We start from the raw sequence: 24910 nt of genomic DNA on the forward strand, positions 1-24910 counted from the left end.
TTATTCAATGACGAGAGACAAGAGCAGCAACATGACGACGACGATGAGTTGATGCCGCTTGTGTTTTATCGGTCGATCTTGCACCATCGATGTTATTAACGGCTCATAAAATACACTCTATATCGAATCAGCAAATTCCAGCTTAAGATTTACTGATAAATGCGGAACTGTACGTTTAATTAATAAAATATTGTGTTGATACTCTTAATTTGATAACACCAGGTCTATCGTATGTAATTTTAATTCATTACAATTTAAATTGACCTGAAACGCGTCCTAATACGTTTATCCTCTTAGTGGCACTCAGCCCGTCGCCACTGTAGGCCAACCTGCAGCTATAATACTAATGTTAGTAGACATACGTGTGAGCTTTTATAATAGCAATGTCTACCGTAGGTCTTGATTTAAAAGTGTTGGGTGGGGTGGGGTTGTGTAGGGAGGCGAAGATCATGGGAGGACACGGGGCCATATTCCTGACATATTTTTAAGGGGGTTGGTCCCCCACGCTTTGACCGCAAGTAAAGATGATGCCTTAAAGTTGTTGAAATGAACTGCATAAATGACCCAGTTTTTAAGGGTGTGGGCGTCAGTTTTGCTCCGGTATAAGCCTGCAGCTCTAGGCTACTACCGTGCGCTGCTAAGTTGGCGGCGTCAACTCAAGGAAGTGCGACTTGTTTGGGGAGAAAAACTTTATTGCAGCGAACAAACACATTGATGAATGGTATTTTGGAGACCGATAGGTCTACTCTTTCAACATAATAATAATAATAATAATAATAATAATAATAATAATAATAATAATAATGATAATGATAATGATAATGATAATGATAATGATAATGATAATAATAATAATAATAATAATAATAATAATAATAATATAAATAATAATAATAATAATAATAATAATAATAATAATAATAATAATAATAATAATAATAATAATATTTATTTGACATTACCCTTTCACAACAGTGGCAGCACACAAGAAATTGGCTCAGTTAAAACTAATGAACAAAGAGAAAAACAACAACTTAAAGCTAAACAAATGAAAGAACTTAACTAAAGAAAATACAATTTATAGTACATAGATCGACCTTTCGTCATTATTTTTAAAATAGGTATCAGACTATATCTATGAATGAAAAGAAATGTACGCGCATACGTCAGAGAAACTGTAGCCTATGCGTATACATTTTAAATATATTTATATATTGAAAAACTAATAATAAAGGTTCTCGTAGGCATCTACCAGAAACGACCTCAAGCCATTCAGTACTCCAATGATGAATCGGAGATCGAATATTAATCATGGCGTTAGTGTGAGGATTGCCACGGTCAAAAATAATTTTACACACAGCTAGCCCTAGCTAACTGACAAAATACAAAAAGGGCCTAACGAGGTATGACGAACATACATCGCTATCGCGACAAGTAATGTAGCAACTGATACCCAGCATTAGTAAGAGAGAGAGAGAGAGAGAGAAAAAAAACCGATTATGCTTAACTGAGTTTGATATGCTCAGGTAGTTTTCTGGGTTTGGACAGATCGATATTATGACGTTGAATTGCTTTCCGTGCGATTTCCGGTCCAGTTAAAGACCATTAAGGAGTTGAGTTAATTACAAACAATTCTAAGTGACGTCAGAATAAGGTTTCTTGATTAAGAACGGTATTTTATACATAGTTTCCTAATTAATTATTTGGTGGTATGTGAAGTGGGCGACGGATGGGCTGACGTAAATTGAAATTTTGTCAGGGTGTTTTTTGACACAAAGAGTATGGCTATTATTATACTTCATAATTTAACCATATTGATTATTGTAAAATGATATCCACAATACATATATACGATTACAGCACACTTTGAACAAACTTCGTCATAATAATTGAAGTTTTGGTGAAGTATAGACACAGAAGATAAACGAATCAAAATGCGAGCAGGAAGCTACTACTTCTAAACAATGCTACCACGGCAGATGCAGCTCTTGTTACCATTACTGTCACCGTCACCATCATTGTCATTAACATCATCTTTAACATCGTCATCATCATCATTATTATCATCATCATCGAAATCGTTATTCGTCATCAGCATTACCAGTATGCCTACCAACACAACCAGTCATTACCATTGGGGTGAAGTCCCTGGCCCAGTCTCAATGTACCAGGACACTCCTACTATCTTAACACCCAAAATTCTACTACAGAACCTTGGCACCTAAATCTAACCATATGACAATAACATTTCTGGTTTTTAACTCAGAGATATTGCATCACACGAAATAGAACATTTCTAAGGTTTTATAACATAGGCATATCGATGCCAAATGCACTTACTGGTTCCGGTGATGCTTACAACTGTGTATTCTATAGGTAAATGTGTTACAATAACCCACAGTAACTCGCAGCGTCATTGCGCTAAAATGCGTATGAGCGGGTTCCGTTACTATATACATCAGTAGAGAGGTGTTTAGTATAGCTTCATGCTCACATTCCACAATGACAGGGGCTGAAATGAACCACAGCATCAGGGGTGACCCAACTACTCTTTCGAAAAATGCAATGGGTTCTTTAAAATACACAAGAGATCGGTACACTGACCTCAGATTTTTAGCCAGGGGTTGCGCCAGCGGGGGAGGGGGAGAGCTCCCTTGCCCCCATCCCCACCGTCGGGGAGAAAAGGCACAATTCGTCGGTGAGGGAAAAAAAAAATTTATGTATTTTCCGTACATATTAGTAGACTCTAAAATCGATTAAATAAACATTTGAAACCCCTAAATTGCCAAAACTTTTGGTGGCTTCGCCCCCTGGACCACTCTCGAAAACTTTTATTCAAAGCTCGACCACGCCTACTTTGCTTTCGTCGGGGAAATATTACCCCTTGTCGGGGCATCGTCCCCCCATCCCCGTCGGGGATCTCGCCCTCACCCCCCGTCGGCCAAGTCCTGGCGCCACCCCTGTTTTCAGCCCTCACTCCAAAAGTCGTAGAGGAGCGTCTCGTACCTGCGGCAGCGGGGTTTTCAAGCTGTAGTTAACGGTGCCCTGCCTTACCAATGCAATTAATTGGTGGGAGCCTACATATGGGTTGTTCTCATAATATGAGTGTAAAAGATAAGCGAAGCCTCGCTAATGATTATCTAATTGACGTAGTACGACTGTGTGATTATGAATATCATCAATAATAATATTTACATCATTTCTAAATATTGTCTTAGCAGTTTTCAAAAAAAAAAAGAAAAAAAAAGAAAAAAAAAAAAGAACTATTAGGCTTTAGAGTGTTAAACTTGAGAACCAAACAGCAAAGTCATTAATAAATACACTTAAGATAACGCTCTTACACATATGAGTGTATCACTATTAGGGCTGACATTGAATGACTTAGTCTCTTTAAAAATAAAATCTCCTAAACAGGCACGTTTACAGATATAAGATGTATTGCAATTTCAGACGAGCTTATATCAATGATGGATCCGAGATACTTGTGCTCATTGACAATTTCAACCCCTTCTCCATTTACTGTAATAGTTTCAAGATCACTCTTCTCCTTTCCTAAAATCAAACACAATCTCTTTAGTTTTAGAGACGTTAAAAGTTATAAGTAATTATATTTGCCCCATGTTTCAAAGCTCTTAAAGAGTGTTCTGTATGAATTTTCATCACCATTCTTAACTAACCTAGTAATAGGTGGTATCGTAAACATAACGAATGAGAAAACAATTATTAGTGTCCAAGATAAAATCGTTTGTATAATATCGAGAACATTAAGGGCGATAAACAGCACCTTTGAGCTCCGGTGAATGTGAGTGATGAATCGGATTTAAATTTATCAATTAATACGCTGTCAGGAACTTACCTATCCAGAGTGAGAGATTAGGGTTAACACTGTGAAGCTTATGTAGAAGTTGGATGGTATTAAACGCTGAGTCTATGAAAGGATCGATATTCGAACGTAAGATTGGTGCTTTAAGGTGGCAGTGACCTTTGTGAAAAATTGTGGCTAGTACGTCATTGACTCCCCTTTTTGAGATTGCAAGGGATATAAAAGAGCATTACAGTAAGTTGTGAGTATTGATTTAATAATAGTTTCGAGGAACTTCATGTGAATTGCTGTTAGGGCGATAGGTCGGTAATCGTTCAAACTGGTAATTTGTTTGCACTTTCGGCAAAGGAACAACACTATAATTTTGGATGATTTCCAAGGTAAAGGAACTGTGTCATGGACCATTGGAATAATCTGCAGAACACAGAGAATAGTTAATTCGCGAAAAGTCTTTAGCAATTAAGATGGAAGGTCACCTGGGAAAGTTCTGCACCTTTTCCCAATTTGAGACGTTTATACATCACATGAACATTAACTGAGATGCTTTCGCTTACCTTTAATGTCGCTAATGCTGCACATGTCATCACTGAAGTCATGGATGTCGAATCAGGAGGAAGTGTTGTGGTCGTTACACAGAGCTTGCAAATCACATTTTGAGTCGGACTCGATATTAGATTTCTTCTTCCCTCCCTTCTTGTATATAAATACATAAGCTTTCGACTCCTTTCCGAAGTGTCAATCAAACTTAAGAACTGACCAAACAGGGCCAGGAATACGCGCGTGACTAAGAAGTACATGTGTTGTCCCACAAACGCACGTGTTTGAATGTTCTTTGTGGGACGTACGGTACCTTGGCAACAATATCTAAGGGGCGTGGTTTAGCGGAAAAGTTCATCAGAAAGGGGTGTTTTTGTTTCTAGTTAATACAAACATATAGGGCTATTTAACAGATCCTTAAAATTAGAAAGTAATTTATTTGAACATTTTTGGAAAAATAAGTTTGTGAAAAGGTTAATAATTGGATCAAATACCTATTTATTACACTACACCTTCTCCTCCAGTCCATTGTTTTTGCAACACTTATTCCAATTACATTTAAAATTTGTTGTAATTAAGGTCATGTATATTTAAAGTTTCGTTTAAATTTTTTTTTCATCAACCAAAGAAACAAATTTCATATAGCCTATGTATTGCATATGATGAATAAATTTTGAATCTTGAATTTGTATTTAAATTCAGTGACTTAATTGAATACATGATGTGTTTTCTAGGTTTTGACCACAGGCAATTTTTTAAATGTATATAAGGTCTTGTAAAGCCGGGCGCTTATTGCGCCCGACGGCCGTCGGCCAACGCGATTCTTATCTATGTAGAACGCAACATAACGCGAGCGCAATGGATCGTTTTTAATGACGATCGGTTAGACCATCAGACTGCCACCGATAATGAGCAGAGACATCGTCGCGTCATCAGCGCTCACGGATTGCGGAGTTGGGGTCATTGTAGGACGCAGTAAGTGCCCGGCTTAAGAGTCCATAAAAAGAAATTTGAATATACCAATTATTTGTCATGCACTTACGAAACATGGGCGAATACATATTCTGGAGTTTATACTGTTAAAATTAATTTCATAATAATGAATTTATCTCGCAACATCATATTTCTAAATAAACTGCTTAACAACCAGTGAATTCTATTGATATTTTATTAATTTCTTGCAACAGGAAATTCAAGTAATAACCAAATTTGTTTATAAACTTTAGAATGAAGCATTCCGGATTTAATTGTTAATCAAATTGAACAACTGAACAATCAGAGCAGCACCAGAGATATGAATATGTGTCACAAATTTACGTACGTTTTAATGCTGTTGTTTTGTGAGACCTTTGCTACAATATCGAAGGGGGCGGGGCTTATCGGGAATGGGTCCATTACAACTACACTGCTTCTGTTACCATCAATAACAACATTAGTAGTAAACATTAATTACAATTGCCGAATACTTAAGTATGGCATCGTTAAAAAATGACAAGTACAGAAAAATAACATAAAATTAATGAAATAGTACATAGTAAAATATTAAAGGATACTTCTGTGTTTACATTTATTTGAAAGCTAATTACTGGATAGTCAAATAAAAATGTTATGTATGCCTTTACATCAATAGTTGTATTTTACAATTTACTGATTTATTTGATAATCATTATTATTATATACAGTACTATCTATACAATATGTACAAAAACTATACATTTTCATAAGATTTAAACAACAACTCTTTAAATTTAAAATGATATGCACACACACATATATATCTGTCTCTTATACACATCTAGATGTGTATAAGAGACAGTATATATATATATACACACATATACATATATATCAAGACCATTAGACAAGAATAAAGCACAAAGAGATATTTTTTTTTTTTTTAAATGTGGTAATCCTAAGTTGTCCAAAATTCAGCAGGACTGTTTTCATCTATCTGATTATGGTAAAAAATACCAATACTTTTTGATAGATCAGTGCTTTTTATAAAACAGGTTCTGTCTAACTCAAAATTTGTTCAATCATTAAAATACAACAGTTATCAGAAAAATGCTCAGAATGCTAAAACGTTTGAACATAAATTCACCAGTGTCAGTGTTTCATCGTGTCTCATTATGCTTGGTCCAAGGTCAAACTTCTGTTTACAAAAAAGATGACTGCTGTCGAAAAAGTATAATTTTCATTTGGTGAAGGAAATGGAACACTACCAAGTACTTGGATTTTTAATTAGAATTATTTAATTGATTTTAGTTATAATTAACTATTATATAATTTTATAACGCAAAAATACAATATTTATTTTTAATATTTACTTTTATAATTTATTATTATAAGTAACAATACTGCATATCTGTTAGATACTTGTCTAGTAAGTACATTGCATTAAAGCAAAGAAAAACAAAATATGATTGTTTAATGTGCAACACATTTGATAAGGAATCAAGACATTGAATAATTTACAAGATAGTGTGATATTACATACTACATTATAAAAATATAAAATATTATAATACAATGTCATATATCTCAGACACATAACAGTTTATACTTAATAAATTTAAAATTTAAGTGGAATATAATTAATTCAATTAATGTGAAGATAATAACATACATTCACATTTGTCCAGGTGAGAAATAGAAAAAAAAAAATAGATGTTCAATTTTAATGAATGTAATGTGTTGGGAATGAACATTATTCTACAGATTTATTTATACTTAATTGCATGGAGCACGCTACACATTTTTCACTGTTATAATATCGAATTGTAAAAACATGTTAAAAAACACAATAACTATGTAAAATTGTCGGGAATTTGAGAAAAAGCCACCACATTTACAGTAAACCAGTTAAAGAATCATGAGATTCGTTTACAGAGTGACCTTTGTCTTCATTGTTGCAAAATCTTCAAAGAGAGATTGTACAGATAAAAAAAATCTAAATAATGTCAATGTTGTCTTTATCGTTGTGAATAGCATTTACACTAAAATGGCTACCCACACACTCAATCCATAACACCAAGGATGGCAGTATTTGCAATTGCATATACAGTAAAGTGACTATTGTGTCATTAAGAGAGAAATTTGAGTTACGTATTGGATAGTTATTTCTCAGTCTGGCTATCTTCTGTCTAGGTCCAAAGTTTATTTGGGGCTATACCCTCCTGTGTGGTTATAGTCGGATTGAGGTTTGAGTTGGAAAGAAACTGAAGGGGAGTCAGGACTAGATAACCACAGACTTTTTCAAGTAGTCTCTTTGCTTCTTCCACGTCTGTTACACTCAGTCCAGCCTCCTGTTTGTAAGCTTTGAGGTCTTCAAATGTATGGCATTTGTCAGAAGGCAAACAGCAGAAGACCTTAAAAATAAGAATATCAGATTTGTCAATATGTAACATATTTGTAGAATCAATGAGGATTTCATACAAGGTAATTCTCATACTATATTTCCTCGGGTATATACACACCTCGGCTCAGGTATATGCCTACCCCCTACTTTATGTCCAATTTTATGTACTAGGGTTTCCTTGGGTAAAAGCTCAAAGTATGATTTGAATTACTAGCAAAGCTAACTTTCATAAATACCTAAAAAATTAAAATCAAAATTACAGTAGGCATGAAGTGTTGATATTCTTTAAATTTATACTTTTCTAATGATTCTCATAAGAATCAATGATTTAACATTTGATTTAGGTAGAAAGTGTGGAGTTGTTTAGAGCAGTGGTTCCAAACTGTGTCTGTAGAAAAATAATTTGGGGTCTGCCAAGTCAAAAGGATTTGCAGGATGTCCTCGAACAATGCTTGGGTAAGCTAGACTTTTAGACTAATTTTTCATGACTTCATTATTTTTCTCATCTTACAACAGTGTGATAAATTTCTTACTGCTACTAAATGAGCCTTTATTAAAAATGAAATAGCTGTGGTGATGTATTTTTATATCTATTATAACCTTATCATTTCTGGTGGAATATCAACAATGAGTAGATTTGGGGCCCATGAACCACAACCGATACCACTAATAATATATAATATCTCTATCTTAAATCTCATTTTTAGGCCACCTACAGTCAATTAATGCTCTGAAATGATACTCAAAAGATTTGTGCAAGTCATGCTAAAGCAATAACTTGTACAAACTAATAAAATAATAATGTACTATATATACAGACATGTTTATTCAGTGAAAAAAAATGGACTGATGTTCCTCCAATCTACATACAGTATACAATATATTATTGACTAAAACAAGCATTTTCAGAACTGTACAGAAATTCATATTTATAGTTAAGGCATGTACTGTACAGTTTGCCTAATGCTGATTAATTTCAATGAGGTCAACATAGTTACATAAGCCTCACTTAACAGACATACATCAAACCAATGAAAAGTGAAAAGAAATAACGTCCATCAACCGCAACAGATGTTAATTTTCTTACTGATTTCTAGATGCTTTAATACACAAATAGTAAGGAGTAAATTCAAATTAGAAAAGTATGGTATACAAGGTAATCAGAACATAGGTATTTTTTAGGCAAACCAAATACCTTAGCCTGTTGCACTGGCATTAATATGGTGGGCTAAGTCAGCAGAAATTGTAGTAAGAGTGGGTGGGTTAATGAGGAGGTGGGCAACTAGGAAATTACGACGAAGGAGCAAATGGACTAGGGAAAAAATGAGAGCATGCAGAAAAAAATACACCTGATTAAATGTTTTAGAAATACAGGATGTACGTGGGACACTCACAATGAACATCAATCAATCAAGTGAACAGCTAGTGTTACGAACTAAAGAAAGTGAACTTATAAACAACATAGGAGCAACCAGGGAGTTACTGTACATTAGGCAGAAAATATCAATTCAAATTATCAATATCAGGTTAGCATAATCCATTTCCCAAGCTAACTTCCAGTGCCACACAAGAAATTCCCAATTACCAATACAGACTTACATTTGCGCTATCATGCTGCACAACAGAGTTCTTCCCTCTTTGCCCCATGGTTTGTACAGTGTTAATAAGTCAAAATCTTCCTTACATGCACGTAATAAAGCATATAATTTCAAATGTATTTTTAGGTTGTTTTACCTAATCTACTACACGGATGTGTTTATGTAGTTGCAGCCCTAGAAGCACCACCGATGTCAAAACAAAGAATTACTGTATATAGGCATCCCTAACCCATCTACAAAACCCAGTAAGACAAGTATTTCTATGCAGGGCAGTGACTGTGTTAATCCCTTACTTCTGCATAACTTGTATTGTAATTGCAATATATTGATTGATTGATTGAATGAATGTATTCGGTGTAAACACCAAGGATAGCCCACGAAAGTCTAGAAGAAGACTTATTTCCAGTAGGGTCCTTCTGGTGGTGATTGGGCAGTACACCGGGAGACAATCCCCTACTCTTTTCTGAAGAGTGTACTGCGTTCTTTAACGTGCACATGGGCCATAATGCACACGGGACCAACGACTTAAACATCTCATCCGAAAGATGGTGCGCTATTGTAACTTGTATTTCAGCCCTCTAGCTGAAACACAAGGAGAGGCAGTGATGGGAATTGAACCGGAGACCTAGAGATCTCCACGGTTCAGCGCACACACAGTGGCTACCACCAGATTAGCCGACTGAGCTAAGCTGCTCTCAATTTTTGGAACCAAATTTTGTTTTCTTAGTTTGTGTTAAAGAAGAAAACGACTGATTACTTACCTGGTCATAGATCTGGGTGTTGTTGGCAGCGATGTTCATCCAAACGCCCTTATAGAAGTGGTCTGACACTGGATCTCGGATATCTACATCAGTCTTTTCAAGAAGGATTCCAAGGTGCTCCCTGCACATATAAAACATTTGAAGCAAAAATAACATCAGCAACTTTTATTTATTTATTCATTCATTCTGAATTCAAAAAGTAACATTCACGGACAAAAACACAGAAAAGTACAAAAGGCAACCCATTTCCACTGTCGTTTCTAAAAGGAATACATTGATATGATAAAAATAACACCAATAAAGTTGTTAATATTATGTAAAATATTACAATAGCATCAAAATACTAAATAATAAGAGCAACAACAGTAATAATACATAGTAAATTAAAACCAGAATTTTTCCCAAGCATGTTTCAATGTTAAAACACACCTGTTGGTTTATAGACTCACTTTCTGTCTGGTCACATACCAACAAACTCAAACTGAACCCCTCCAAGTGTCAGGTTATGCAAGTCTATTTTGGCCGCAGTGATGTTCCACATATGAACATCCACATATCCAATAACCATTTAACGGTTGCTAATAACGTCAAACTACTTGGAGTAGTTCTAAGCAGTGACCTAAAATGGGAAAATCATGTTGACCTAATGGTCAAAAAGGCTAATAGGAAACTATTCATGTTAAGAAAATTAAAAGATGCTAGTTTCAATAATAATGAGTTGTTAACAGTCTACATGGGATACAAATGGCCCACCCTAGAATATGCAGCTCCTCTGTGGTCTGGGGGACTGACAGTTTACCAGGAGACTTCTTTGGAAAGGGTGCAAAAACGTGTATGTCGGTCCATTCTTGTAAACAATTATGTTGACTATCAGAATGCTCTCGAAAAACTCGGGCTGGAATTATGCAAAAAGTTTGCTAAAAAAATTAGCAACGATAAAAGATTTAGCCACTGGTTCCCAAAATCTAAAAATATCTCATCAATGAAACTTCGTAAACATAGAAATTATGAAATGCCTTTTTTAAGAACTGGACGTTTTAAAAATAGCCTCATCCCTTATCTAATGAAATTAATTAAAGAATAAATTTAGTTTTGCAATTGCATATAACTTTGTGAAATTTTGAGCTGATGGTTTGGGTTCACTTTTTGTATTGTCTTTAAAATAGCCCCATCACATATCAAATGAAATTAATTGAAAAATTCAAATTGTACAATTTTAACGTAGTGAAATTGTGAACCGATGGTTTGGGTTTGCTTTTGTATTGTTTTAATGTGATGTTTTTGCTTTTTCTCGTTCTTGTTTTCCTTTTGTACAAAATACCCCAATTTAGCTTTTTGCTACTAATGTATTTTTTTATGAAGGAGTTTTTTTTAAAATAAAGATACCGATTATAAAAAAAAAAAACATAAAGAAATTCCAAAATGCCTTGGAGGTTATTTTCAGGCGTCTAGAACACAACAATTTTGCGACGGGAAATTTCCCGGGACCCCCTAGGGTTGTATTATCTCAATTGGCCCCCATTCGGAGCCTCCCTTTTAGACATCTCTGGATCCACCCCTGGCCTCATACAGTAGCTCAGTTGATAGAGTATCTTAACAGTAATTGGAAGGGGGGTTCAAATAAGTTTTTCTCAAATATTTATTATCATTTTTAAAGAATGTATATCAATTTTGACTGACCAGTATGTGCAGATTCTTAAAAAAAAAAAAACCTGCATATTTAAAAGTGTTTTTGAAATAAAAATTGAAGAAAATAAATCCAAGCGTAAAACAGTGGTAAAATTTCATCAAGGTAGAATTAGTCCAAAGATAGCAAAGACAGCTTTAGTTGTAGGTGTTTGTCAGGAGAATGATGAATGATATGCTCAGGTGACTAGTAGTATGCTGTAGGCTAATAGTTTAAAGGAAAAGCCAGCTAATGCATTAGCTATTGTTGCAGATTATTCTCACAATTATCATTAAGACAGACGTTTATATCGCAAGTATCTATAAAAATCTGTATTAAAAATAAATTACATTTGTAGAACATGGCAAACAAATTTGTAGTTATATTTTGATTGTCCCAGATGACATTAGAAGTAGATTGCTAAATGCAAATAGGAGGCGTGTCTATTGTATGGTATACTTTTTCACAGCTAGTTTTTTTATTGTTAATAATTACATTATTGTATTTAAATAGTGACTACAATTTACTGTTTAATTTTTTTTGCTGTGTCTATGAAAAGATGCCAAGAATATTAAATGCACAGCAGTGAGACTTGGTTGGAGTGTTAAGGCAACATAAAACTATTTCAGCCCTATACTGTCTGATATAATTGATTTAATTTGGATACTCATATCCATATTATAAATTATTAACAAAACAAGTACAGAATATAAATACAAGAAAGGTGGGTGTTAGATTCTGGAAATATTCGGTCGCAATATAACGCACCGTCATCGTAAATAATGTGTTTTTTGCTCAATGGTTATATAATTATCAAATCAAATAATTGACTGCCAGGTCTGCTGCAGGAACTTTGACACCCTAAGGGTTCTGATTAATAGTGTCTCAAACAACAAACTTTCAATGTACTGTATGCAATTTGCACCAATACTTCTAATTAAAATTTACTGAATATTAAAAAAAATAAATATAAGGAACATTAAAAATGTTAAATAATTGAGTAAATTTGAATACCGTATTCATTTGTATAAACGCCTACCTCAAATAAATGCCCCTCTAGAGCCTAATTTGGAATAAACCCCTCCCTCGAATAAACCCCCCAGGCATTTATTTATTTTTATCCTTGAATAAATGCCCCCCCGCCACCCTACAAATGACTGTAAACACATTTACAGTAGTGGCAGGAACATCACTCATAACACAATCTACAGTTCTACTCCAGTAGAACTACATTTTTTCAACCTGGTTGGGATCAACAGGTCTTCATGATCATGCAATAACACGTTTTGACGGTAATTATGTGTTGTAGTTCCACATTTACAGTGACATTACATTTTACACCAAAAAAAATAAACAAGTCCCTTAAATAAATGCATCCTTTGAATAAACACATCCCTCTAATAAAGGCCTAGTCCTCAAAAATTCTTCTCAACAATAGACTCCCCGGGGCGTTTATTCCAACAAATACGGTAAATGATAAAAGAGAACGAAATAGACAAGAGATTTCTCCTTTCTTGAGACAAATTTCAGTTTCATCCAGATATAATTTCCGGTAGAAACCGATCTGTTCGAAACTATTTAGCTACTTATGATTTTTTCAGGTTGTAAAAAATTTCTTTATGGAGAATAATTTGCTTGAAGTGAACCTGTCAGCCTAGGTGAAATAAATCAACAATATCATGTGACATTCTCAATAAAAGTGTCTACCGCTGACATTAAAAGAAGTAATTTATTATTCAACATGAATCTGTGTTCAAATACAAAATCTGACCTAAACCAAAATAATTATCATATATAATATTCTAGTACTGTAATACATAATGCATAATACATAAAGTATAATATTTGTTTTTTAAGTGCACAGAATTGATTTAATATTTTATTGACAAGGTACATAATCCAAAGTTTTTTCAATAGTAAACTTAATAGCCTAATAGTAGTCACTCTCTATGTCATTCCAATTCACAAGAAAAATATGATGCTGTACAACTGCACTCTAGAGTAGAATGGTTTTTGGTTATGAGGTGAATTCCTGTTATTTAACAAATCCTTTAAACTAGGACCCTGAGATTGGAAGGCAAGCATCTTAACATGTTTTTGTCAGGGACGCGAGTTCATGTCCGACAGGGTTTGCTAAGGGCCCCAAGAATGTGATTTCACATCCACAGCTGTTCAACTTACCACTATTGTATTGAGCATAAACTTGCCTAGGCCACCAGAATAATCTTTGACTTACTTAAAGAGGCGTTGTCGCAGACCGTATGCAAACTTCCCGGCTTGATATTCAGCTCCATTCATAACACTTGGTACATTTTCTGTGTCTTCAACAATTATAGCAAGTTCACTGTCTCGGTTTCCTAACAAGCTCCGATCGTTGATATTTGCAGATCCTAAGATGACGAGCCTGTCATCGACGATCATCAACTTGGAATGGATGTACACCAGCTCTGTTACAATGGTGCCATTCAAGTTTCCATGGTTACGCAGACCATAAAAGCTAATGTAATTCTGAGGGTTAACAACTGTAAAAAAAAAAATGGGCTTAAATTGGGTCATATTTATACTATCACTTCCAGTTATGATACAATATGTTTTTCAACCCTGCAATAAATGTGACAGATTTTAACACATGTGAATTTCAGATATCCTTTCTTTGATAAGATAAGATAATTCATTATTTTATATTGTTTCATTTGTATATATTTTAATAATTTGACAGCCCAAAATTCACAATTAGAAACATCTGGCATATAAACTGGTCTTGGTTTACTTTCAAATGATGATAATTATAATATTTAAAAAAAGAAGAAATAAAAACAATACAAGTTCAAGTTTAAGTTAAAGAAAAAAAAATTTATTTCTCAGATAATTTCATTACAAAGTAATACATTACATCTGCAGTGCTGAAAAATAACTAGCCACACCAGCAGATAATGTGGTTGAGTGACATATGTCTAAAAGTGCTGTAGAACAATACTGCCCCAAAATAATTACTGTATTAATCTTAAAACTGAAAACCAAAAAGTATAAAAAATAGTATTCCTTTCTATCTTCAAAGACCCATAAACTGGCGGGCAAAATTATGTGTATATTGAATAAACAATCAATCAAATAATACTTTACTACTTTTTATATCAGAACATTAAATCTCCACTTACTGCCCTCCTTCTTCAGTCTTTCAATCAGTGAGCATTCCCCCTTGCATATAGATTTGTACTCCCAGTGCAAGATGGCGTGTATTGAACGACCCTCATCTTCTCCTACCTCTCCTTGGAATGCTGGCAAAAGTGGAAGTACTACATAAACACGGAATGTTGCTTTCTCCCTGAAAAAAAATTTTAGACAAAGAATTTACAACTGATAACAGAGTAATCTACATTAACTATAAATTCCTAGGGGGATTGCAGTCACAGACTGAGGCCTGGTCAGGCAATCCACCAGGCAACCATCTACATAGGAGGGTTTAATGGTTGCAACTAAGCAGGCTACAGTTTGGGGCTGGATGTTTGCAGCCAGCATGAAAAAAAAATGGTTCATCTCAGGCACTGATCCATGATCAGGAATGTGTGACCTCCACAATGTCAAGTTGACAACCCCCACCTGGTGACATACCTTACCTATTGTCAATTTTGACTGCTGTAGTATTTTCAAGAATATACAAAATAATCATAAAAATATTAAATAGAACCACCCAATCAGCATTACAACTACCTTCAATATTACAACTTCCAGAAAACCACCCCCACCTCCAACAGTCGTCAGCATCATCTCCTTCATATCCTTACAGGAAGGAACGATGCTTTGAAACTAAGACTCTTTCTGAGGCTTAGGGAGTGGAGTTGTTTAAAAATGTGAGAAAAAGTCCTGCTGAGACAAAAAGTAAACCAAGGACCCTGGGATTAGAAGGTAAGCATCTTTACCGCTAAACTATTCAATTCCAATAGTTAAATGTACTTTAGTTCACAAGCCACTACTGTCAAACATGTTTGTCACTCTAAAAGTGGGATCATTAATCATGAGAGAAAGTGTAACACCCACGATTCATCAGAAAGTGTGGTTATTTAGAGGAAGTTTGTTTGTTGTCTCCCAGCAACAGGAAATGATGGACGGGTGCCCTAATGAAAAGTTAAATGTAACTCATCATTTCCGTAAGTCGATAATCTATTCTGCAATAACAGCATTCACTTCTGCAATAACATACCTCAGGAGTAATCAATTTTACATTTTGTTTGTTATTTTCATGGGCTTTAGGCAAGATATAATATTATTGTACCATAGTTATAATAATTCCCTTAATACATATTCCCTTTTACATATGGTACCGCTATGCTTCCTCTCATTTTTTCTTTGTACTCTTTTTGTTTGTTGTTATCTAATCTATCTTTCTTTTTCTTCCTGTTTTCTATAACTCTATCAAATTTCCACTTTGGGTAATTGCAGCTCTGAAGGGTTTGCTTCAGAACTGCTGTTGAGATGTTCCCTCGGAACATCTCAACAGGCGCTAAAATGTCATCGAACTGGTGACATCGCGACCGTCAGATTGTAGGTTTCCGCTCTCAGTCGAAAAAGATCGATGATCGCGATCGAAACGTCCAGGTAAGCCTGCGTTTTTATTCTATTGGTTTATTGGTTTAACAAAGAGATGCAACTATCAAACTTGGAACCAGATGGATTTCTTTTCTGATCATCATTAACATTGTTTGAATCACCTATCACTACAACTATCATTATCTGCATCAACAGACTTTAAGTATCTGGGCAATTTGAACAAAAATTCAGTGCAACAGCTTGCAAAATATTGTCTTGGTCAAATTTTCAAGGTTGCAGTAAGATGACTTAGCAAATTGAGATTAAATAAAATAAATAAAGATGACAGAGGAAAGGAAAATATCAAGGCTGCTTTCTGTGAGCGGAAATTTCCAGTGCGACGTCACAAATGTGTTGAATCTTTCTGAGCAATGGTTTGTATGTAGAATTTTCATATTAAATGCATTTGTATGAATTTAAACGTTGAATACATGCACTATAATAATTTAATATTTTTCCAACAAAGTTATGGTCGCACATTTAAACAGCCACTTAAGTGGCAAATAGCATTTAACAATCAATGGATTTGGTATTACTTGTGTAAATAGCAGTTATGATTTTAATAGCTACTTTGGTAGTTACTCTTCCAAGTACTGTCCAGCCTATCAAATTTTATTTGACAAAAACATTCGACATGCCTAAATATGGTCATGATGACATCACATCATGACCATATATAGCCACATCATGACCTTATATAGCCACATCATTACTGTATATGGGCATACAACAATTTGTTTGTCCAAGAACATTTGATAATTTGGATAGAACTCAAATTGACCAAAGCCAACACAGCTTCCGTTAATGTTTAGTAGGTTTTACCTGTATGCCTTCACTATTCTTTGGTAAAGGGCGCTAGCTATCTGATTGGTTACTTCGGTATCATCAATCAGTGATATAAAGAATTGGTTCTGAAGGAAAAAAAATCAAATCATCAAAACAATCGATCACTTGAAACAATTTCAGAAATCGGCACATACTTATCATCAAAGAGTAACAATTGTTTATGAGAAAAATGATTAATAATGTAAATTTATGCATAGAAGATGATCAACGTGAAAGTTTGAAAAAAACTTGATTAATAGTTGTATGTTGGTTGTAATTTTAAAATGACGACCTCTGATTCAACTTCATCTACTAATAAATAATTTTTCAGCCTTCCTTATGCTGACAGTGTTTTCATGAAATCAATAGTAATCTAATAAACGATTTTTTCAAATGTTGTAATGATACTAAAATAGGCCAACCATAAAATAAGACATTACAGTATCAGATTTTTTTTTTTTTTTTGTAATTTATGTCTACTTCCAATGACGGTAACATTTGACTTTCCATGGAAGCATTAGACGGTATAAACATTTTGATTGAAAAATGTACCATATACCGTATTTATTTGAATAAACACCCTTTATTATTGAGTGTTTTTGAGGGTTGTTCATTTGAGGGAGACATTTTTTTGTGTAAAATAGATACATATAAACACCCCGTAATTTTACTGTAAATGTGGAACTACTACACATTACCATCTAAAAGTCTTATTGTGTGATCATAAAAATATTATGATCCAAACCATGTTACAAAAAAATGTAATTCTATTGAAGTAGAATGTGTTGAGAATGTTGTTGCTGCCATTGATTTTGTTTTCAGTCATTTAAGGGGGCAATTATTAGAAGGAATAAATAAATGTTCCGGTCGTTTATACCAAAAAAGACTAAAAAAAGTTGGGGGGAGGGGGTATTTCAAGGGGGTTGTATTCGAGTGGGTGTGTTTATTTGAATTAATATGGTAACAGGAAACAAATACCATATGTAAGATAAAATATAAAAAATTATATTGAAATGTCACTTCTTCAGTAGCTTCTAAACAAAAACAATGCTGAATGAATGGAATGATAATTCTTTTTAAATATTTATACACATTGATTTTTATAATATTTGCAGCAGAGGCCTACTAACATATCCCAGAGTGACTTCTAAATATTTTTTTTTTAAACCACATTTATAGAGGGGTGACCCTTTCAGCATATCATAGAAAGTCAGCTGATGTTCAGGGACCCTCTTGAATAAATGACATACTGTAATGTGAAGTCTCATTACGAGCCTTAGGGATTGGATATGCTTTTTAGTTGTGAATAAAAAATCATGTGCCGTCACAGGATTTGAACCGAGGACCCTGACATTGGAAGGCAAGCTACATCTCCACTGCAAATACTGATGATAATATTAATGAACTGTTCAAAAATATCAAGTCTCTAAGTACAAGAAAGGTAAACTTGTTCACACAATAGAAAAAGTAAAAAATTAACGAATTGTTGCATAATAAGGAATAAATGGTACCTCGATATATATGTAATGCTCTGCGGTCTGAATGGCATGGACGTACGCCCTCTGGATTGAGTCCTCCGTGTACTTCATGCCACATGACCAACTGCCTATAGAACGCAGCAGCTGAAATAAAATGTCAAAGATTACAACATCAAAATGTGTAGTCTACTAATTTCCTCAAAAAATGTTATTTAGCCTCGATATACTTCCTTTTATGCAATTACTTTTCATTTTTATCAATATTTTGGGATATTTTAAAAAACGTTTCTAGACAGAGATAACAAAAAACAGAACTTTAACAAACAGTATACATTTTGTATTGAGATATTTTTTTCATTCTAAATACAAAAATAAACATTTCAAAAAATCGAAAATTACTTATTTCAACATAATGTAACAGAATTACATCTAAACTTAATATACAAAAAAATAAAATTATACAATTACACACATCATTAAAATATATAAAAAGAAGGTTTCAAACACGTGTGCACATATTACAAACAAACTAAAAGAAATTTAAATCAACTCTACTGTTTTTATAGAGATTTTTATTATTTAACTATCAGAATAAATAATTAAATTAAAAAAAATAATGAATAAAAGAATTAAGATATATAATTAAATAAATAACAATAAATAAATAAATAAAATTTATTAAATTGAGATAAAAATAAAAATTAACTAATAAAATTAAATAAACAAACAATAAATAAATAAATAAATAAACAAATAAATGTTACAATTATTCTATACCTGGCATTTGCAATTTGTTCTTTGTTGTTTGTTATGCTCTTTCACTTTGATCTGTGAAATTGATTTTGGAACCAAAAGCATATATGCATCTTTTTGTTTCACTTTCTCAAGCTGCAAGAAAAGAACAACAAAAACAAACATTACATATCTTTGCTAAACTGTTGTTATCTTGAAATAGCACCTTAGTCAATAGGCAAAGTTTTATTCATCATTCTTATGGAAATTACATTGTTCCATCTAAATCATTGGGAAAGGAGAATAAAGAAATAATCTAATATTTTTTTATTCAAGTTAAAAATACCCTTGGGAGTAATTGTTCTATAAATCTATTTGCAAATCATTCGGACCTTTTGCAGGTTTTGTTTCTATAATTCTTTCTGGGAGACTGAGCAAAAAAAAACTGTTCTATTGAATCACTAGACAAGCTGGTAAGACTACAGGACAACAAGTTTTATTACTTCATGTTATACATAAAAATTTTATTGTTACGAAAGTTTGAAATATACTGATGGATGAAAACCATCCTTTGGTTTACAGTTTTTGAGCAAGTCCCTTAAGTTCCAGATTACTCTAAGTTAAAGCCAAATACTGAGCGTTACAGAAAATTTCAACAGCAATCAGAGTGTTTAATGAAAGAAATGATTACTAGATACATTTAAATAATAATGATAACAATAATAATAAAAAAAATAATAATAATAATTATACAGGTCCAGATATTTTATTATATTATATTTATAATCCTTAATGTTTTTTAATCTATTTATAGTGTTGTGTATTTACACTGATCTCTATTTTGGAGGGAGGCCTGTAATATCATTTCATTATTTGCTAATTAGTGAGAAATGTATTTTCTCAATCTAATTTTCACAAGCAATTAAAGTATTGAATATTCTCTTTTGTCTTGTTTTTTGTATTTATGGATATTAATTGTAAAAAATTCAAGAATTGAACTGATTTGAATTAATATTATTTGCTCAACACAGGGATGTTTTGTTATCTTCAAGACCATGTTTAATTCATCCATTCTTATGGAAATTACATTGTTCTCTCTATCTCATTGAAGAAGGAAAAAAAAGATCCACGTAGTGAATAACATCATTTCAGCACTTGCTAATTGGTGAGAAATGTTTTTTCTAAATCTGATTTTGTCAAGCAATTAAAGTATTGAATATTGATGTTCTTCGCTCAACACAGGCTTGTTACCTTAGATGCATTCCACCTTTGTATAAAATGTCTTGATACATCTGCTGCCAACTTCCCCGTTACTGAGCCAGCTATATCGTGCCACGGCATACGAGGTGTCTTTGAACGGTCCACATTATCTGAAAACAGGACATGAGAATTTAACGGTTTCTTTTATAATAAGATCTTAGCAAAATGGTCACTAACGCCCGTATTCTTAAAACAAACTTTAGTTGAACTTCGAACTAGAACTTCATTTAGTGCTAGTTGCATCTTTAACTTCAATTTGTATTCACAAACAATGTAGTCGAAGTTTTAACTACGACTAAATCAAGTCCTAGTTTTAGTTCAACTGAAGACGACTGGCAAGCCACGACTATCAAACTAACCAATGAAAAGGGCTAACTTTTATAGCAGACGAAATTTTACAGATCCGGTAACACGGATGAATATTAAGCTGCCGTCTGTGGTTCAAAAACGTATTTCCTCATAATTCATAATAGACCATCATTCCCTTAATTAATTTTCTATAATAATAACTATATTAGTTGTTAACATATTACAATAGAGAATTTGAACAGACACTGAAAATTTGCTTTCTTTGAAGAACTATTATAGTTGAGCCCGAGCGAGGGCGGCGCCATCTTTGTTGTTGTTATTGTGAAGCTATGTGATCGCAACGCGAGGGGATTTCGTGCAAATCAGGAACTATCGCATGTGGCCAGCAAAACATGTTAATTTCTCCTTCTGGAAGCTAAACTTGATGTCTCTTTTGTTTAACACACCGAAGATATATCAAACTGCGTATACAATCGTTTTTATTCGTTTCACTTTATAGTGAGTTACAAAAAACACGTTTTTAGTGGGTAAATATTTCAAGTCGGCAATTTAGCCTGACCCTAGGCTGACTAAAAAAATCGGCCTGCGGAGGTGTCATTTTAGTCGAGGTTCGCGTCATTTAGTCGCAGTGCTAGTTGAAGTTCGTTTTAAGAATACGAAATGACGTAATTTTTAAGTTTTAGCTCGAACTTCGACTAAAGTTCGTTTTAAGAATACCGGGGTAATACTGATAAATTTGTAGGTTGTGGAGGGTCAAAACATATGAGGCATGCCATACCAAAACCAGTGTTCTTCTTCAAGTGCCATATGTGATGCAGCGGACAAGAGCTTCCAACGATGAGGATCTCTTTCTATGTTTATATTTTATGTGATTTATTCTTTTACTGTTTTTTTCAATGTCTGCTTTTTTTTTGTATCTTTTTACCCCTTTTAACATTTTATTGTTGGGATTCATTAATTTTATGTAAATAATTACCTCAATTCAGTCTTTCTGTGAAGATGATTTTATTAATAAATATACCATTATGAAAGAATGAATGAATAAATTACTATATTCACAAGCATTAACATCAATACTACCATCAGCAACAAAACTATAACATCATTACTTTCATCACATTCATTACCATTGACACCATTGCCATGAAAATCACCATTATGATCATCATCAGCATCAATTAACTTATCTCCACCACTCTCACCATCATCATCACCACTTTAATTGCATCAACATCATCACCACTTTGATTACAACACCATCAACGTCACAAATTTAATTACATCATAATGAAGATGATGATCATCAAAACTTTAATTATATTTACCAGTAAAGGCATCGTGTGGGTCAGCTACATCCCTCACAATAAAATTACAATAGTCCTTCCCAGGCCACAGCTTAGGAGCCCCATGTATACCCATCTGATCTAGCCTCTCATCGACACTCGTCCTAAGTGTCGAATTCTTCATGGATTGTATTCGTAGACTGTCATTTCTATTGCCATCGACATCTGTAAAGGTCACATTACTGACCTCACCATTGCCTGGAATCTCTCGCTACAAACAAAAAATGTAAAAGCACAAAATATTAATATCTGGTTTCATATATTTTTTAAAAACATATATTTTGTTGCAATTATTTAAAATGTATAGATGAAATGATTCTTGCAACCTTCCAATCTTAGCTACCTGGGTTTAAATACTGTGACATAGAAAACTAAAGAAATAAGAGAAGTTTTTACACTAGAACGATACGATAACGATTTATCAGTTATGCGATAACAACATATTTTGACAAATCAAATCAGGTGACGTCATAATCATGGAAAGACATCGTAGTAGTAGCAACGATTTTATCGTTTTTTCATGATTATATGACAACATCTGATTTGATTTGTTAAAATATTTTGTTATCGTATACACGATAAATCATTATCGAATCGTCCTAGTCTAAAAAATTCTCTTATTTCTTCTGTTTTCTACATGAACAATCGCTTTTTAGCTTTTTGATCGTTATCGTTATCGTTGAAGTATGAACAGGCCTTAAGCTTTACGGTAATTATATCATCAGAACAAAAGTACCTTCTTTGCATACGGATTCTCATGACTTTGAGAGAATGCTGAGCCCAAGTCCACGAGACGGTGTTTAAAGTCATCCCATCGTCCATAGCAGATGTCCAGGCCACCTAGGTAGGCCACTTGTTGGTCTATTGCTACTAATTTCTCATGATGGGCCCAGAGGATGGTTCCACCGGGTACATGGTCAGGATGGCGGATAACCTGCCAAGAAAAAATTATTTTAAAATCAGTATATGTTTAAGATACTTTTTTAATTGATGATAAAATTGAATAAAGTTATTCTTAAATCCAGATTCTCTAAGGCACTGTTTGGCCCTGTCACACCTTGACGATCTAGCGTACGTCGAATAAGTTATTGGTAAGTTTTGTATAAGTTACGGACACGCTGAAGCATGCTGGTATACTTTGTAGTATGTTGAGTACAATTCCGCTGTGCATAAGGTAGACTATCATTGGGCATAAGTTCTGAACGCCGGCAATACGCCAAGCATTCATTGGTATAACTTTTCTACAAGTTATAAAAATGTTCTATATAAGTTACTAATGCGTTTATGTGTACGTCTAATTTGTTATGAATACGCTATGTATGCACCCAAAATTGAAGAAAAAAAAAAAAAATAGTTCAACGTATGCCAGCGTTTAAGAGAAATTTTGATATGTAGGCATACGCTGACTAAATCGTCAAGGTGTGACAGGGACATTAGCTTCATACCCCAGGCTTTGAACAGGTTTATGTGAAGATATGCACCACAAGAATTAGTTAATATAAGAAATAACATTAATGCCATTAAAGTATAAATGGGAGAGAGGGTAAATAACGTCTCAAATATAACTGTGCCACTTTCAAACTAAATCAAAGGTGGAATACTGTGAAAGCCATCAGAAAAAAAATAAGTGACTATGACTCAATACTTTTTGAAGGTGGTTAGAAAGGCAAGGGCAAGAAAAAAAAAACATTGTTGACAAACAATGCGTAAAAGAAACCTGTATTCCTGTGTACTAACTGAATCAGAAAGGCTAGAGACGATTCAACATGATCTGATCATGGTTTGCTGCAGACTGTAGACATATGCACAACTGAATACAATTCATAGAATGTCGCCCTCTATATTGAAAATGACTGTAATCACTGTAATTACAAGCCAACAATTTTTTTTTTCTCTATAACTAAGAGAATGGCATAAACATATTATGTGTACAAATATTTGAATCTATTAACAATTTATTAACAGCATATTGCAAGTGCTACAGGACACTGGGTTGTGAAGGGTGCTAAAATTAATACCAAATATAATTAATTTTATCATTATAACAAAAATTTACCCTGATATTTTTATGCAGTTTTTGTAATCTTCGTTTTGTTTCCTTGCTGCACAGACCGAGAGCCATCTCTACTTCTTTGTACAGGAGTATACATACTTTTACTCCCTCTTCCTAGAAAATAAAAGAACGCATCAAAACATATAATATTAGCAAACCAAATGATCCAATCCATATATCAAAGGTCACATAGTATTTAATGTACAGTACATTAGAGTAATAGAAATAAGGGCTGCATGGACAAAAAAATAGTAAAACATTATTCATGATACACTAAAGAGTTGATCATATGTTCCAGTAATATATATCGCCAAGCAGGATTTCTAAAGGGAGTTCTAATTTATCACCAAATGGTTGCAATTTGAGTCAATACCCACCTCAGCCCCACCATGGTTGGGGAGAATTTTTAAGATATAACACCACAGAAGTTTGTAAATGGCACTCTAATACATTAAAAATTGCCAAATGATACCTTTTACTAATAATTTGAAAAGGGCATTTCTTGAAAAGGGGAATTTTCTAAACCCATCAACTCCTGCACCAGCTTGATTATGCAGATACACTACAAGCTATATTGATG

At 33.7% G+C, this 24910-nt stretch overlaps 1 protein-coding gene across 1 annotated transcript in view; it reads right to left on the reverse strand.

Annotated features, from left to right (window-relative positions):
- Nucleotides 1-6260: 6260 nt before the first annotated feature.
- LOC117109584 (phospholipase D1-like) overlaps nucleotides 6261-24910 on the reverse strand; it is a gene marked incomplete in the record, with an annotated part of 59822 nt that continues 41172 nt past the window's right edge. The window contains 11 exon segments of the mRNA XM_033251957.1: nucleotides 6261-7728; nucleotides 10078-10198; nucleotides 13980-14265; nucleotides 14902-15068; nucleotides 17153-17241; nucleotides 18667-18777; nucleotides 19411-19521; nucleotides 20617-20735; nucleotides 22260-22488; nucleotides 23014-23211; nucleotides 24334-24444. Coding sequence (XP_033107848.1) covers nucleotides 7504-7728; nucleotides 10078-10198; nucleotides 13980-14265; nucleotides 14902-15068; nucleotides 17153-17241; nucleotides 18667-18777; nucleotides 19411-19521; nucleotides 20617-20735; nucleotides 22260-22488; nucleotides 23014-23211; nucleotides 24334-24444 — 1767 coding nt within the window.

Source organism: Anneissia japonica, unplaced genomic scaffold, assembly GCF_011630105.1.
Source record: "Anneissia japonica isolate Jap-2015-1 unplaced genomic scaffold, ASM1163010v1 scaffold287829_len2072220_cov186, whole genome shotgun sequence".
Classification (NCBI taxonomy): domain Eukaryota; kingdom Metazoa; phylum Echinodermata; class Crinoidea; order Comatulida; family Comatulidae; genus Anneissia; species Anneissia japonica.